The following is a 14,362-nucleotide window of genomic DNA, read 5'->3' as shown; positions in this document are numbered from 1 at the left end:
AAATAAATAAATAAATAAATAAATAAATAAATAAATAAATAAATAAAATAAGATAATTAGATTTCCCATGTGGCCCAGAAGACTCAAAGGAAGGTCCCCTGTGACAAAACTGAGGCCATCAGACCGGTGACTGGGATTCAGTGGCTGCCAGCCTCCTTAGGCCACACTAACACAGTCCTAGCCTCCAAAGGTAAGGAGTGTGGGCTTTGGGGTCAGACCATCCGGATTCTAAACTTGAACCCACACTTAGTAGCCCAATGACCTTGCGCAAGTCTCTTAACCTTTCCATGCCTTGGTTTCCCTACCATACAATGAGGCTAATAACAGTATCTATTCACAACACTGTTGAGGAATAAAAAAAAAAAAGCATTTAGCAGAGCATATAGCACATAGCAAGGGCTCAGTAAATTCTAGTGTTGTTTTTTTTTAACCACCATTATTATCAGCAGTAGCATCTTCATCCTCTGTCTTTTCTTCATTATGTTTCTGTAGTACTTCCTGTTCTTAAAAATGTTTCACAGTTGTTTCTCTTTTGGGTCATAAACAATTCTTATCATGCCCATTTAACAGAAGAGGAAGATGCAGTTGTACAGCGATCTGCTGAGCAGCAGAGTCAGGGCTAGCATGATTCCCCAGCTTCCAGATTTTTTCTATCTTTCCTTCCTAAGCACTCCTGTGACTCAGAAGAAAGTCAGAGATTGAGCTGGAAACACAGAAACCCATTTTTGAGGTTGGATAAGCTGATGTGAAAAAAAAATGAGGTTGTTAAAATCAATATGATTCATCTGAATTGCATAGAACTAGGCCTATCACTCCATGCATTTCTACCTCAAAACATCAAGACCACACAGCCAACCCTTGGGGACTAGAGGAATGTGTATTTTGCTTGCAATAACTACTTGTTTGTCCATTCCTCCTCAAATGAAACCTAGATAAAGTAACAAGAGTCAATTTGGAGGGGCAGGGATGGTATGGCCAACGCACATAGTTTTTTTAAAAATTTTTTTTAAAGATTTTATTTATTTACTTGAGAGAGAGAATGAGAGAGAGAGAGAGCATGAGAGGGGGGAGGGTCAGAGGGAGAAGCAGACTCCCCGCTGAGCAGGGAGTCCGATGTGGGACTTGATCCCGGGACTCCAGGATCATGACCTGAGCCGAAGGCAGTCGCTTAACCAACTGAGCCACCCAGGCGCCCACATAGTTTTTAATAGAACAAAATCTCATGCCTCTTCATGTCCAAATTTAGCCATCTAAAAAAAAAAAAATAGATAGCAAGTCAAGAGGCTCTAGGCAGTCCTTAGTTACTGGTTTCTTGAGAGCTGTATATAAACTTTACAGAGACTATGTAGACTGGCATAATCCACTGCTTCTCAAAGTGTATCATCAGTAGTACACAGATAATTTTAGGTAATATGCAGATTGATGCATTTTATTTTTACAACTAATATATTTTAATATGTATGTTAAGAAAAAATATAACCAACATACAGACCTAGCATTTCATAGACATTATTGCTTAGGACAAGTTCAAAAGCAAACAAATGTGAGTTGATATAAAGAAAAATATTAAATAAATGATAGTACCATTGACTGAGGTTTAGGAAATACTGCCATAATGTATCATTCATAGCTGTGTCTGAATAAGAACCTAGATGGCCCTTGGCTTCTGCCACAGTGCTTTGTCCATTGTGCTGAGTCTTAGAAGCCTCTGTGAGACACTAGCACCAGGCATCCAATATGGTACCTGTATTGACTGCTTGCCAGCCCACGGAGAACGGAGTCCTGGCTTGAATGACATACATGGTGATGGGGCTGTGGTTGTCAGGTCCAGGTCTCCAGGAGAGCTGAGCAGTGGTATCTGTAATTTCATCTATGGTCACAGCCTCTGGGGGTCCTGGGGGACCTGTGAAAGAGCAAGACCCTCAGAAGTGGAACAGTGCATTCACATGTCCAAGCAAGTGATTGTGTAAAATTGAATGCCATGCTGATCCATTAACTATTTATTCACCCACTTACAGATTCATTACTTGTCAATTCCTTTTTGAATGCCTATTGGGTGCCCAACATTCTTCTAGGTTCTGAAACTACAGAGATGAACGAGACACAGACCCTTCTTTCTAGGGGCTCACTATATAATCAGAAAAAAATAATAGGTAAACAAAGAATCAAAATAGAATACTGGTTTCAAATGCTAGGAGAGAATAGTGGGATGCCACAAAAACTCAAATTCATTAATTCATCTATCATATATTTACAGGTTTCTGGTATGGGCCAGGCAGTGTTATCTGTGGATAGAGTAGTGATAAATGAAGATGACAGTCTTTTGGAAATGGTCATTTCTAGCACTGAGAATGTGGATTTGAGCAGAACTGGCTTTGGAACTTTAATGGTCACAATGCTGCTCCATACATTCCCACTGCACTGTAATTACTGACCCCACCCTTGCCCCACGTCATATGCAAACACACACTTGCATGCAAGGGAACCTCTGAAAATGGCCAGTGCTCAAGAGTCACAAGATTGTGGCTTCCTCAGTACAACTTCAGAACTGGGTTGGAGTCTAAAGGCCCTCATTTGCAGTTTCTGAAAGTCATTCCTGTATTTTTCCATTTATCTTCCTGATGTTCACTGTTTCTGGCCATGTATTTAAACCACAGAAATGAGAGGAAATCAGTTTTAAATGAAGGCTTGGAAATCATAAATAAACAGAGGATGGAAAGCAGTAGGCAAACAAACACAAAGTATCAACCCAAGCAAAGCTCCAGAGGTGTCTTAGATTCCAACAGGAAAATCTCTTACCAGGCAGTTAAATGCATTTGTAGCAAGATATAACTGACCACCTCAGGAGGGAAGGTGATTGTGAGGGAGACATGATGATAATCCTCATGTCCCAGAGAGAGGAATAAGAAGATATTCCTGGGAGGGCTTTGCTCAGCCCCATATAGTGGTCAAGTGAAGTGCCATGCACTGCTGGGCCATGTCACTGGGCAGGGAAGAAAGATGTCTAGCGGAGTGGTGTAAAGTTAAATGTAATTTCCTGAAGTAAGACTTTGTTCTGAGATTCACTCCTGTACCCTTCATAGGATGCCCTAAATTTCTCTTTCCTTCTTTAAAAATCATTTTTATAGACCCACAGGTGAAACTAAATTTATCTTCTCCCTCCTACTCCTGAATGAAAGGTCTGGAAATCTGTACAATGAAACTGATTAATTTTACATGATGACATTTCAGCATGCCAGTCTAATGCCACCTGGATAGAGCTGAGGCAAACTTTGGTCTTTGCAACCCTGATTAACCAGATAAAGTCCAGATGACTGCATCATCATCTTTTTTCTTACTAGCTTTCTCATCCTAGATTCCCACCCCCAATCCCCATTTTAATGGATGCTCTTTTTTGATGGCCTTTAAAATCAAAGTACTATAAGTAGAAAAGTGTTCCTCTCCAAACTCCTCAAGGAACTAAGTTGATAGAAATTATCTGAGCCCGCTGTGGGCAGCCGAGTAAAGGAAAATGAAGGGGTGGTATGAATTTGGCCACCGGCAGTAAAATGGTACTTTCATAACTTTGTTTGCTCTGTATGCTCCTGCCAATGACCACAGCAGTGTGTAGTGTAGATAGGACCTCACAGAACGTTTGCCAACTTTGTGTTGGGGAAGTTGGGTCCCTCTTTCAAAATGAGAAAATGAACCAATGTTTATCCTCTGAACAAAATGTTCACATGGTTAGGGGCTCACAGATGTTTTGGTCGAGGCAACAGAAGAGGGAACGTTGGTGTGAGACCAGTGCCTCAGCTTCTCTCCCAGTGAAGAAGGGCCTTTCTACCTGCCCATAGCAGGCTATACACTAAATAAAGTAGGTATCAGAGAATCAAGGGGGCTGGAGTCAAGACTCAAAGCTTTACCAGTTTTAGATACAAAAATCTCTTATAGGGCAGTGAAATGCATTTCTGCATCCTCTCTGTAATGTACAGAAAAAGCTGCAAGGGCAGAGCTAGAGGAAATAAAATGAAATATTATGGTTTAAAATGGCATATTAATTTATTGGCCTTATTAACTGATTAGACTAGATTTTCTTTTAGACTGAGTTTGCAAATTCCTCTTGGTATTTAATGTTATTTTCTGTGAAATGAAGTATACAATATCATTTAAGAACTTCAAGTATTACTGATTTAAATATTTATTAGTCTAATTTATTGGTGTTTAAACTGCTGATCTGAACATTATCCTAATTAAATAGAGGATAAATTTTCGGCAGCAGAATTCTTTTGTCCCCAGGGGGAGAGCAGACCAGCACTCATGTATTTTAAAATGGAAATAAACACGTTTCCATAAGTTATTCAATGGGTAGCTCGACCCAGGTTGAAAGTTTTTTCTCTTATCTGGCTCTTACTTGTAGTGTTACTGAAAGGTTTCTGTAGGCAATTTAAAGAGGAACGAAAGCAGACAGGGATGGAAAAGCTATTTTTCTTTAACCTCTTCTGACAATGAGTTTAAGTTGCTAACTCCCACACATCTCCCCCCTCAGGTTCTGCCTAGAGGTTACGGCAACATGTCAGCTGCTTCCAATAATCCTTGTTCTCCCTGAACTCAGATTTACCCTGTCTCCACACCTGATTTCCGCTGGAGTTTCGTGTTCTTGCACTCAAGGTTCTGCAGGCCGAAGATTCCGAACCACCAATGGTTAGGGTTCAGAGGAAGGAGGTGCTAGCCAAGAGATTATTTGGATGTTCTGATTTGGCTTCACTTTCAACACTTTAGAAAAGTCCCGAGCATGAGTCCATTTGATTCTGGTACGTCCACTGGTTCCCCAAAATTTTAATTTCAATATAAAAATGTTTGTTAAAACTCCATTTACTGTTGCTTTATAAACTGGTTCCATGGGGCTCAGCCAGGGCCTTTGGGGCCATTAGGTTGAAGCTAGGCCATGTTGGTAGGACTCAAGAAAACCTCACAAATGTCAGTTTGTAGGCTGATTTACTATATCCCAGGCAGGCAGGAAGTGGTTTCCTTTTTTTTTTTTTTTAATTTTTATTTTATTTATTTGAGAGAGAGAATGAGAGATAGAGAGCATGAGATGGGGGAGGGTAAGAGGGAGAAGCAGACTCCCCGCCGAGGAGGGAGCCCGATGCGGGACTCGATCCCGGGACTCCAGGATCATGACCTGAGCTGAAGGCAGTGGCTCAACCAACTGAGCCACCCAGGCGCCCAGGAAGTGGTTTCCTTCTAAAGCCGTATTTTAAGAACTGGAGAGAACTATTAACTTTAGGGGAAAAAAGGGAACTGGAAAAAACTGGTGATTTTTCTGAAGCCATGGTTCTATCAGTGCCCTAAATCACTAATTTGGCTTAGCCCAGATAAAACATCAAAAGGTGCGGTTTGATCCTTCTGTAAACTACTTACTTTTGTTAATCCAAAATTATTCTAGAAGGTCCTATCAACCCCAACAGCCATACATCGGGGCACTCGGGGCACTCACAGGAGTTATTTTCAGGACGGAGTAACTGGATTTGCTCTGGACTTTCTGGTGATCACCCCCCTCCCCCCGGACCGGAGAAAGAGATACACACAGAACTTCTGTGGGCTGTTAACCACTGTTCACAATGTTTAGCTTCTATCTGACTTTCCCCCATAATTCTAAGCCGGAGAGGTTTTTAGAAATCTGTGCAGGAGTAGATATCACAAAAGTATTCCAAGAACAGAACCCAACACTCCCATACCTCTTACAATCAGGTCTGCAGCAGCAGAGAGCTTGTCTACACTTGTTTGGACCATGCAGACGTATTTCCCAGCATGCTTCAGCTGGATGTTTCGGATCATCAAATCACCAGCTGAATCCTGCTGATAAAGTAGGGGAAAGTGGTTACAATTACTTTTTAATGAGCTCTAAATATCATTATCACATGAAGGACACTGTGACTAATGGATTTATTTTACACTGGCTGATGAAAACATTAGTGATGCAAGCCATGGCCTATTAAAAATATGTGAGCCAGCCTGGGAGATAAGAACACCAACACTTTCAGAACACACCTTGGACAAGACCTCGGGTGTCTGGCTTCTCTGGGTCTCCAGAGCGGGTTGCCACCCATGTTGGAAGCACTTAAACTTACTTAAGGTGGCTCTTGATCTAGTCCTGTGGGTTTTTTCAGATATGCCCTCAACCTGCAGCCTTCACTGGCATTCCAATACTTTGGAACTCTATATTTGGAAAGGGGAGGCAGGCCCACATTTGGAGGCATCTGCATTTTCCTGCACAACTCTGTCTTACAGCCAGCATTTTGATTGCTCCCAGGTTTGAATTAATAGAGTATGAGGACCACACTCTCCAAGGAAATCTAGCATCACCTAGTGTGGAGTGCTGCTAATTTGTTTTTGAAATGCCAAATGCAAGTTTGATTAGCAGATGCATGGGACTGATTACATTCCAGTATGGAATTCTATGTGCCCTAGAACTATTCCTATATGTTCACCAGCATGGTACTTTTAATAAATATGAGACGATGCCTCTACAGGTTATCACAACTAAAGAACATGGCTACACCTTCGAGTTTCGTTTCACAGCTCTATTCATCAAAAGCTTGGGGAACAGGTGGCTTACCTTATGAGTGCTCCCTAGAGGTCAGGTTCAGGAAGCTATGCTTACTTCAAACCCCACAACGGATGACAAGACAACACAGGTTATTTTGGCCCTGTTGCTATTCTTCCAAATGACAATAATGTTGGATAATGCTTACAGTATTTAAATATGGGAGTCATATATTAAAGCTAAATACTTACATGTTCTATAAGGTAAGTGCTCCTGTTATCCTTACTTTACAGGTGAAGAAACTAAGCACAAAGAGGTTACATGACTTGCCTAAAAATCACTTAGCTGATAAATGGCAGAGCCAGGATGTGAACCCACAAAGTCAGGCCATTCTACCATCTGGAAAGACCTTATTCTCAATCTTATTTAATGTGTACTTAATTCCCTTTGTTTTAGAGCAATATATCACAAATCCATCCGGGACAATGGAAAACCTGGAACTGCCAATAGTTGTAAATAAGTTTAGAAGAGAGGCTCAAGCATTCAGGGAAGGGAGAGCTGATGTTTAGGTACTCAGTTGTCTTGGGCTGATCCCTGCTGTGAGATTTCATGTAAGTCTCTGGGTCTTAGTTAACTGACCTGTGAAAGAAGGATGCATTGCCCACTGGGTGAGGTTGTGAGAATCAAATGAGACTGTATGTGTATGTGAAATCCTGAAAACTGGGAAGCACAGAGTTAATTTAAATTGGTATTATTGATGACCACAAGTATCAGGTCAAAAATATTAAATCTAACTCAAGGAGAGCTGTGATTTTTATTTACTTATTTATTTTTACCAGGAAGCTGTTTTATTTATAACACTTGGGTTCTCATTCAGATTCTATTTACTAATCAAGTCTTATAATTGCTCAGTAAAATAGGATAATAATTGCTACCCTATTCTGCAGGCTTTCTGTGAGGATTAAAGAGCTGATAGACATGAAAGTGCTTGATAAATGATTAGGCATTTTGCAAATATAAAGCATCATCATCATCATCATCACCATCATAATTAATACTTCTTTACCTAAGACATTCATGTGGTTAGGACTCTTGAGTATAGGTTTAAACAAAAAAATATGCCTCACAAGGAGGTATGTGCAGGGAAGGTGGAAAGCCGTATTTGTTTTATTTTTTATTTTTTAAGATTTATTTATTTGAGAGAGCAAGAATGAGAGAGAGAGAGTACATGAGAGGGGAGAGGGTCAGAGGGAGAAGCAGGCTCCTCGCCGAGCAGGGAGCCCAATGCGGGACTCGATCCCAGGACTCCAGGATCATGACCTGAGCAGAAGGCAGTCGCTTAACCAGCTAAGCCACCCAGGCACCCAAAGCTGTATTTGTTTTAAAGAAATGGGTATACTATGTCAATTATCCATTTCATTCACCAAGGGATTAAAGTCAGAATAAACTAGCTGTAGCCTGGAAATTTCAGAGTACAACAATGTATTAACAGAATGTGCTGTCTTTATTTACAGATTTGGATCAGATTTGTGTTTTTAAAGTAAAACTGAAACAAAGAAAAAAAATAAAGTTAGGATTGAGGTAAGAGTCTCACAGAAGGAGACCACAATTAACTTTCTTTTTTCCTTTGAAGTCATCCAGATGAAACAGTTTACTGACATCTACATTCATGTTCCTACCAAAGTGAACAAAACAGTACCAGCTTATTTTTTCTTGTTGTGGTCTGTTCTGTTCCTGACAGAGCACTTGGAGGCCATCAAAGGACAAGGAAATAACAGCTTTTCCGAAAACTGCAACAGGTTGGCTCTACCAAGCATCCCTTCCACCACGATGACCCAGGAAGTAGAAACTGAAATGGCTTGCAGCATTGCTTCCTTCCCTCTTCTGCTGTCAAGTTCTACCTCTATAGACATTAAAGATCCTGGGGGCTAATACACTGATTTCTCACAGTTTGTAGTGCTGTCCTGAATTTTGCACTTAGCAATAACTTATGGGTGTTAGCAAGAGTTTCACAGAAGAGACAAGCTTTTCCCATATGAGAGGCTAATGACTGATTCCACAGAGCTCTCTACAAAAGGTGGTCATTAGTGCTTGACTCCATTAGGGGGTGTCCCCACCTGTGCCTCAGCCCTGGCTGGTATGCAGCCAGTCCAGCATAAAATCCACATCTGTCTGACTGATAGGGCATCTATTTTGATCGGTCAGGCAGCTGTTCTAATTGGTTGGTGCCTGTGCCATTCTGGGAGATAATATTTTTAATATCTCTCCTGGCCAAGACATTGGTCTTAGCATGAAAACTAATATTCTGCTTAATCTATGAAGGTTTTCTCAATTTATACTTTCCTGTTATTAAAATCAATGTTATTCTTCCTTCAATTAGTACAACTATTAAAATTTGTCAGGTACTACTTTTGTGGAAGGCATGAGGTTACGCACTTTTCAAGACCTGAAGGTATTTAATATCTTCAATGCCCTTGTGAAATTAATATCTCTCCCACTTGGTTATTAAGCTGAATCATATCAAAGAAGTCCAGAATGCTGAATATTGGTGATTTCATCCAGGCTTTCTCAACCAGGATTTCAAGAGTGAATCCCTTGTGACCCAAGGCATCCGCTGATGTAATAAACTAACTTCTCTCCTATGTATCTAAAATATTACCGGTTATATATGATCTTTGGAAAAATTGAGAAAATGTTCAGATCATTCTTGGTGTTCCGCGAGAGACATCATTTGAGAAAGGCGGCAAGAATGTAATTAACAGAACTAGTATTATAGTTGAGGGGAAAACAGGCCCTCAACATATCATGCAGATAATTTTATAAGCTTTAGCCCACTTATTCTCAGCCTAAGGGGAGGGAAGGCAAAACGAAGAGGGCAGATTAGATTCCTATGGCGGAGGAAAGGGGAGGGCTTTCTTTAAGTCATAGCCTCATTTTTAATTTCTTCTGTCTTTTGGTTGGACCCCTCCATGAGCATGGCAGCCAGAGTGAATCTTTACTACTAATGGGAATGCACGGCAGTATTAGGGTAAAAAAAAATTTTTTTAAGAACAATTGTGATAGATACAGATAGTTTCCAGATTTAACCTCATCTTGGTGTGTATTCCATGGTAATATGTATTTTTATGGAAAGGAAGGCATTATGAAAATTCAAACATTTGAATTCAAAATTACCTGGAGATAATAAATACCCTGATCAGACTTTCAGGTTCAAGAAAGAGAGCCCTAATGTCACAATGAGACTTCTATAAGACCCAAGCAGAGTTTAATCAGCAGCCTATAACCACATGAGTAAACTGTCCTTAAGATATTTTCTTAATCATGTGCTATGATATATGGTATTGTGTGGAGCACAGAGCCAGGGATTTGAAGTTTTTTTTTTTTAAGATTTTATTTATTTATTTGATAGACAGAGACACAGCGAGAAAGGGAACACAAGCGGGCGGAGTGGGAGAGGGAGAAGCAGGCCTCCCGCTAAGCTGGGAGCCGGATGCGGGGCTCCATCCCAGGGTCCTGGGATCATAACCTGAGCCCAAGGCTTAATGACTGAGCCACCCAGGCGCCACCCAGGCACCACCCAGGCACCACCCAGGGATTTGAAGTGTAAAGCTGAGTTCCACAGTTTAGGACTTTGAGGCCAAGGCAAACCATACATTTCCCCTCTGAGCTCTAGTTTCCTGATTCATACATGGTTCGGAATAACTAGCCTATAGCATCGTTGTGCGGATGCAGAGGACTGTCATCTAGGGTTACTCAGTAAGTGGGGCCACACTGATCAGGCAAAAAGGAGCAGGAATTAACCAAGAATTTCTTAAAATCAGGTGTTGGAACAAGATCAAGAATAACCTTATATTTCTTTTCAAGTTAGTCTAAACAAGTTGAGTCACTTTGCAGAAGTTCAGTGCATACTCAATTTCCTATAGACAGTTTGATATTAATACTTACCCCTCCAACTCTTTCAAAGTGGTCCCCATCTTTGTCAAAATCTATCAGGTGTCCATTAAATGACCAAGTAAACACGATGTCTAGTGAGTGATCATGTGTTACCTGGCAAGGCAGAACAATACTTTCTCCAACAGTGACATCCATGCTGGAAGGGGGTACCATCACCCTTGTTGGATCTGTGGGTAAAAACAAAGGCAAATCATTAACAAAGCTTGTGAGCTTGTGTGGAAGTAAATGTAGAATCCAAGAGCAGGATGAAATATTAAGTAGTTTTGCTTTATTTTTTCTTAGGCTGTAACCAGTAAACCTGTCATCTGGAAAGCTGAGCTTCAGGCCAGGAGGTCATTTTTAATATGAAAAGATGAAAACACTCATTATGTGAACCTTCACAGAGCAACAAAACTCAGCTGGGGGCACTGAGGTTAGATCTCTGAAGACACTCATGGAAGGGCCTACTTCTGACAGCCTGCTTGGAAACTGCCTCTTTAAAAAGGTTTTCATATCTCCCCAGTGTCACTAGAAAGCAGTAATTCAGTTGACTACTAACAGGAGAAATCCATGTTAATTTGAAGTTTGTTTGGCTCCCCCCTACCTTATTATAGAAGTGATAAATGTTTAGTTTGGGAAATTTAGGAAATTTAAGAAAGTTAAAAGAAGAGACCAAAAAACAAACAAAACAAAACAAAACAAATACTACTCACTCTCCTTACTGTCCAGATAAAACGTCTTTTTTCATTTTGGTGTAATCTCCCTCTGTCTTTTTGGTTTATAGTTTTTCAAGTTGTTTTGTTTTGCATTCTTATAACATGATACACATATGTTTTTCCTTTTTTCTCTAGTTAATATAATACAAGTTTATATCTTTATCCACATATTTTTATAATCTGTATAATGTACTATTAAGTTTATAATCTCAACCATTTTGAAACTAAGACATTTTAGCAAATTTTTTATAAATATAAAAATGCTGTAATGAACTCATTGACAAAATTATATATATTTGCATATGTATATTACATCTTTAAAATAAGTACTAATTCGCTTTTAAATTCACCCTTTACATTATGATTTTAATTGAAAAGGAAATGGGCTTGTTTAGCTGAGACAGTTTATAAACCCTAATCCTACATTCACATGCCAATGATCTTTTATTTTTCACTGCGATATGATTTCATAAAATGTTGTCAGAATACAACAGTGAAAAGAAATTTGAGTTAAAGATAAAGGTCATATAAATACCTAAAGAATGAAATTCTGAATTCAGCCATATTCCAGAAATTTCTCTGCACTAAACCAAATCAAACTCAACCAAGTAAACAAACCATAACAAAGAAGACTAATCAAAAGCAAACAAAACAATGAAAGAACATTGATTAATGCCCTTCTATATTCACAGGATTATATTTCAGGCTGTGGGGTATATAAATATTTATTAAGTATATCTCCTCGATTAAAATCTCAGTTGGAAATTTTGAAATGATGTCTCATAGGACATGTTTGATGGGTCTTACTTTCCAGCAATGCATACAAAAACCTCCTCTTTAAAGAGAGTATTTAAAAGAGTTTTTCTGCCCTTTTATGCAACTATGGAAAGCACACATCTCAAGTCATTAGAAAAGGAAAGTCTGTGTCCATAAACAGATTATTAGCTTGGAGTGAAATATACTTTTGCTGTTTTCCAAAACTAGGAAAAGATCATAAATGGACTGCTTGTGCTTTCAGTCATTGCCGTATGAGTGAAGTTCATGAAAAGAGAAGGTAAAAACAGGTATTCCCAGCTAAGAGATAATGGGAGGGAAAATCCTTTATTTTAAAAACTGAGGCTTTTACAAGTCACATAATCAAAAATTTGCTCTAGTGATTAACTCATCTGCAGGTATAGATACAGATTGAGATTTTTTTTTAAATGAGGGAAGGAATTGAGAACAAAGCACCTTAGAATAACTTTTGCTTTTAAATTTAAATTTTCCTCATCTATAGAATGAAGACTGGAACGAATAATTCCTGGCCAAAATCATATGTGTGTATGGTTTTTATTCAGTGAGATGTTGCCTAATTCTCCTTTAACTACCTGTGTACTGATTTCACAATTTAGATTCTTATTTTAAAGAACATTCATTTGTTGATTTATCCACCAAGCGTGTAGTGTGTGTTGCATGGATGACAGTGCCTTGGTATCCAAAGAGATATAAAAGAGAATGAGGGAATGAAAACATTCATAATAACTAGCTGAGCCCCTTACATTCCAGACACTGTGTTAATACTTTACATTTATTCTTAACAAATAGGTATTATTATCATCTCTACCTAAAGGATGAGGGTAACTGATGCCTAGGACTGTTTAAAAGGAACTATCTGCTGTGCTGAGCTGCATCCTTTCATTTAGTTGAAAACATGATATCCATTCACAAATCATCCAGAGACGAAAACTAAGGGCATAATATAGCAATTTGTACTCTTGCTTATATACAGTCCACTTAAGATATTTAAATGCAGAAGAAATTCAGAGAAGGCCGTGGGGTGAAGACAGTTTCAGAGGGTTTCACTGCAAGAGTAATGAAGTTACTGCCTTAAAAAGGTAAAAAGTAGCGATGACTTCATGCATAAAATGCTGGCTTTAGCTCTAAGCCTACACATCAAGCTCCTGAGAGCAGAATCAAATGTCCAGGCTCAAGTCCTTAAAAATGTCTTGGCTTCCTATATCCTGACAACTTTTGGGTGAGCAGCAAGGAGTTGGCACATATTCCAAAGCCTGGAGTCCTTTGCAATTCTGGCTCACATTTTTAATTGACATTTGTTTCCCGAAGAAATGTTCATTCCTTTATGCACATGTAGGGAGTGGGGACAGATCTTATTATTAGTGAACTCAGTTGCCTGTTACCCAAGAACTGGACAAGTTCCCTAAATCAAGGATTATGCTGGTCCAGTCTGTGCTGACAGCTGCTAATTCATGAACTTAGCACTTATCACTGATTCCTGTTCTGAGCCCCGAAGGAGCAAGAATCAAGGCAAAGCAAGTCATGCAGGATACACACAGCACAGAGGTCTCCCTGGGACCAGAGAAGATTAAACTAAAGAGGTTGAAACCTCATTATCTACTTAGTTTTCTGAAATTGCATGCCTGTTCAGTACTCCTGTTTTCTGTGTTGTGAATTCTGATGCTTTTTACTTGATTAATTTCCTTAAATTTGAATACAAACGCTGTACACAAATAAACAGATGGCTTCCTCAAAACAAAACTGTCTCCCCTCCTTGGGTTTTAATTCATCAAGATCAGGAAGAACCTATATTTACGACTTCTGTTCTGTAGAGTCACTCCAGCTATTGTTCTGTGCATAGAACTCTCAAAGGCAATTAGGACTTGAGATGTGAATTGATGTCTGGATTTGGATGTAATTAAATACCAACAATAAATATGACCAACAACATCCCTAAACTTTTCTGCTTGTGGTTGGTTCATCCTGCAGCAAATGATAAATTCAGAACTCCAGAGGACTGATGTTAAAATGTATATATTTACCAAGTGTTTAACCCTCCTAGAATAAAATAAAAAAAATACTCATGTTCTACATTGTTTTCTATAATAGATAGAGGACAGAAAGTACACTAGGTGCTTTGTTCTCGAGAGCACGACAACCATGAGAGAGAAAGAGAGACAATTATTAACAACTCTGTTAACGATTAGGTCAACAATTTGATGCATAAATTACAATACTTATTATCCAAGTTATATTATCTTCTGACTTTGCCTATTGGTGGAAAAGCTTTCTGATCTAGGGCTTTTATTATCTATAAAAACAAGTACCTGTGGGTTCACAGGACAAGAATTCTATTTTGATTTTGCTTTCCCTATACAATACCAACCCTTCCTTTTAGTTGGTAAATACTTTC

General features: G+C 39.2%; 1 protein-coding gene across 2 annotated transcripts in view; it reads right to left on the bottom strand.

The window, feature by feature from the left end:
* The window catches only part of CNTN4 (contactin 4), a 952,644-nt gene that overhangs the window by 16,061 nt on the left and 922,221 nt on the right, over positions 1-14,362 (bottom strand). For both annotated transcript variants that reach the window (XM_025885702.2, XM_073901561.1), the window contains exons 15-17: positions 10,472-10,647; positions 5,718-5,838; positions 1,745-1,903 (exon numbers count right to left, since the gene is read on the bottom strand). In XM_025885702.2, coding sequence (XP_025741487.1) covers positions 1,745-1,903; positions 5,718-5,838; positions 10,472-10,647 — 456 coding nt within the window. The remainder of the gene's footprint in view (positions 1-1,744; positions 1,904-5,717; positions 5,839-10,471; positions 10,648-14,362) is intronic.

The sequence above is a fragment of the Callorhinus ursinus genome, unplaced genomic scaffold (genome assembly GCF_003265705.2).
Source record: "Callorhinus ursinus isolate GAN/ISIS: 27379988/994484 unplaced genomic scaffold, GSC_fseal_2.0 scaffold15, whole genome shotgun sequence".
NCBI classification, from domain to species: domain Eukaryota; kingdom Metazoa; phylum Chordata; class Mammalia; order Carnivora; family Otariidae; genus Callorhinus; species Callorhinus ursinus.
Note: the sequence above shows the minus strand (reverse complement) of the source record. Positions and strands in the feature narration are given on the sequence as shown.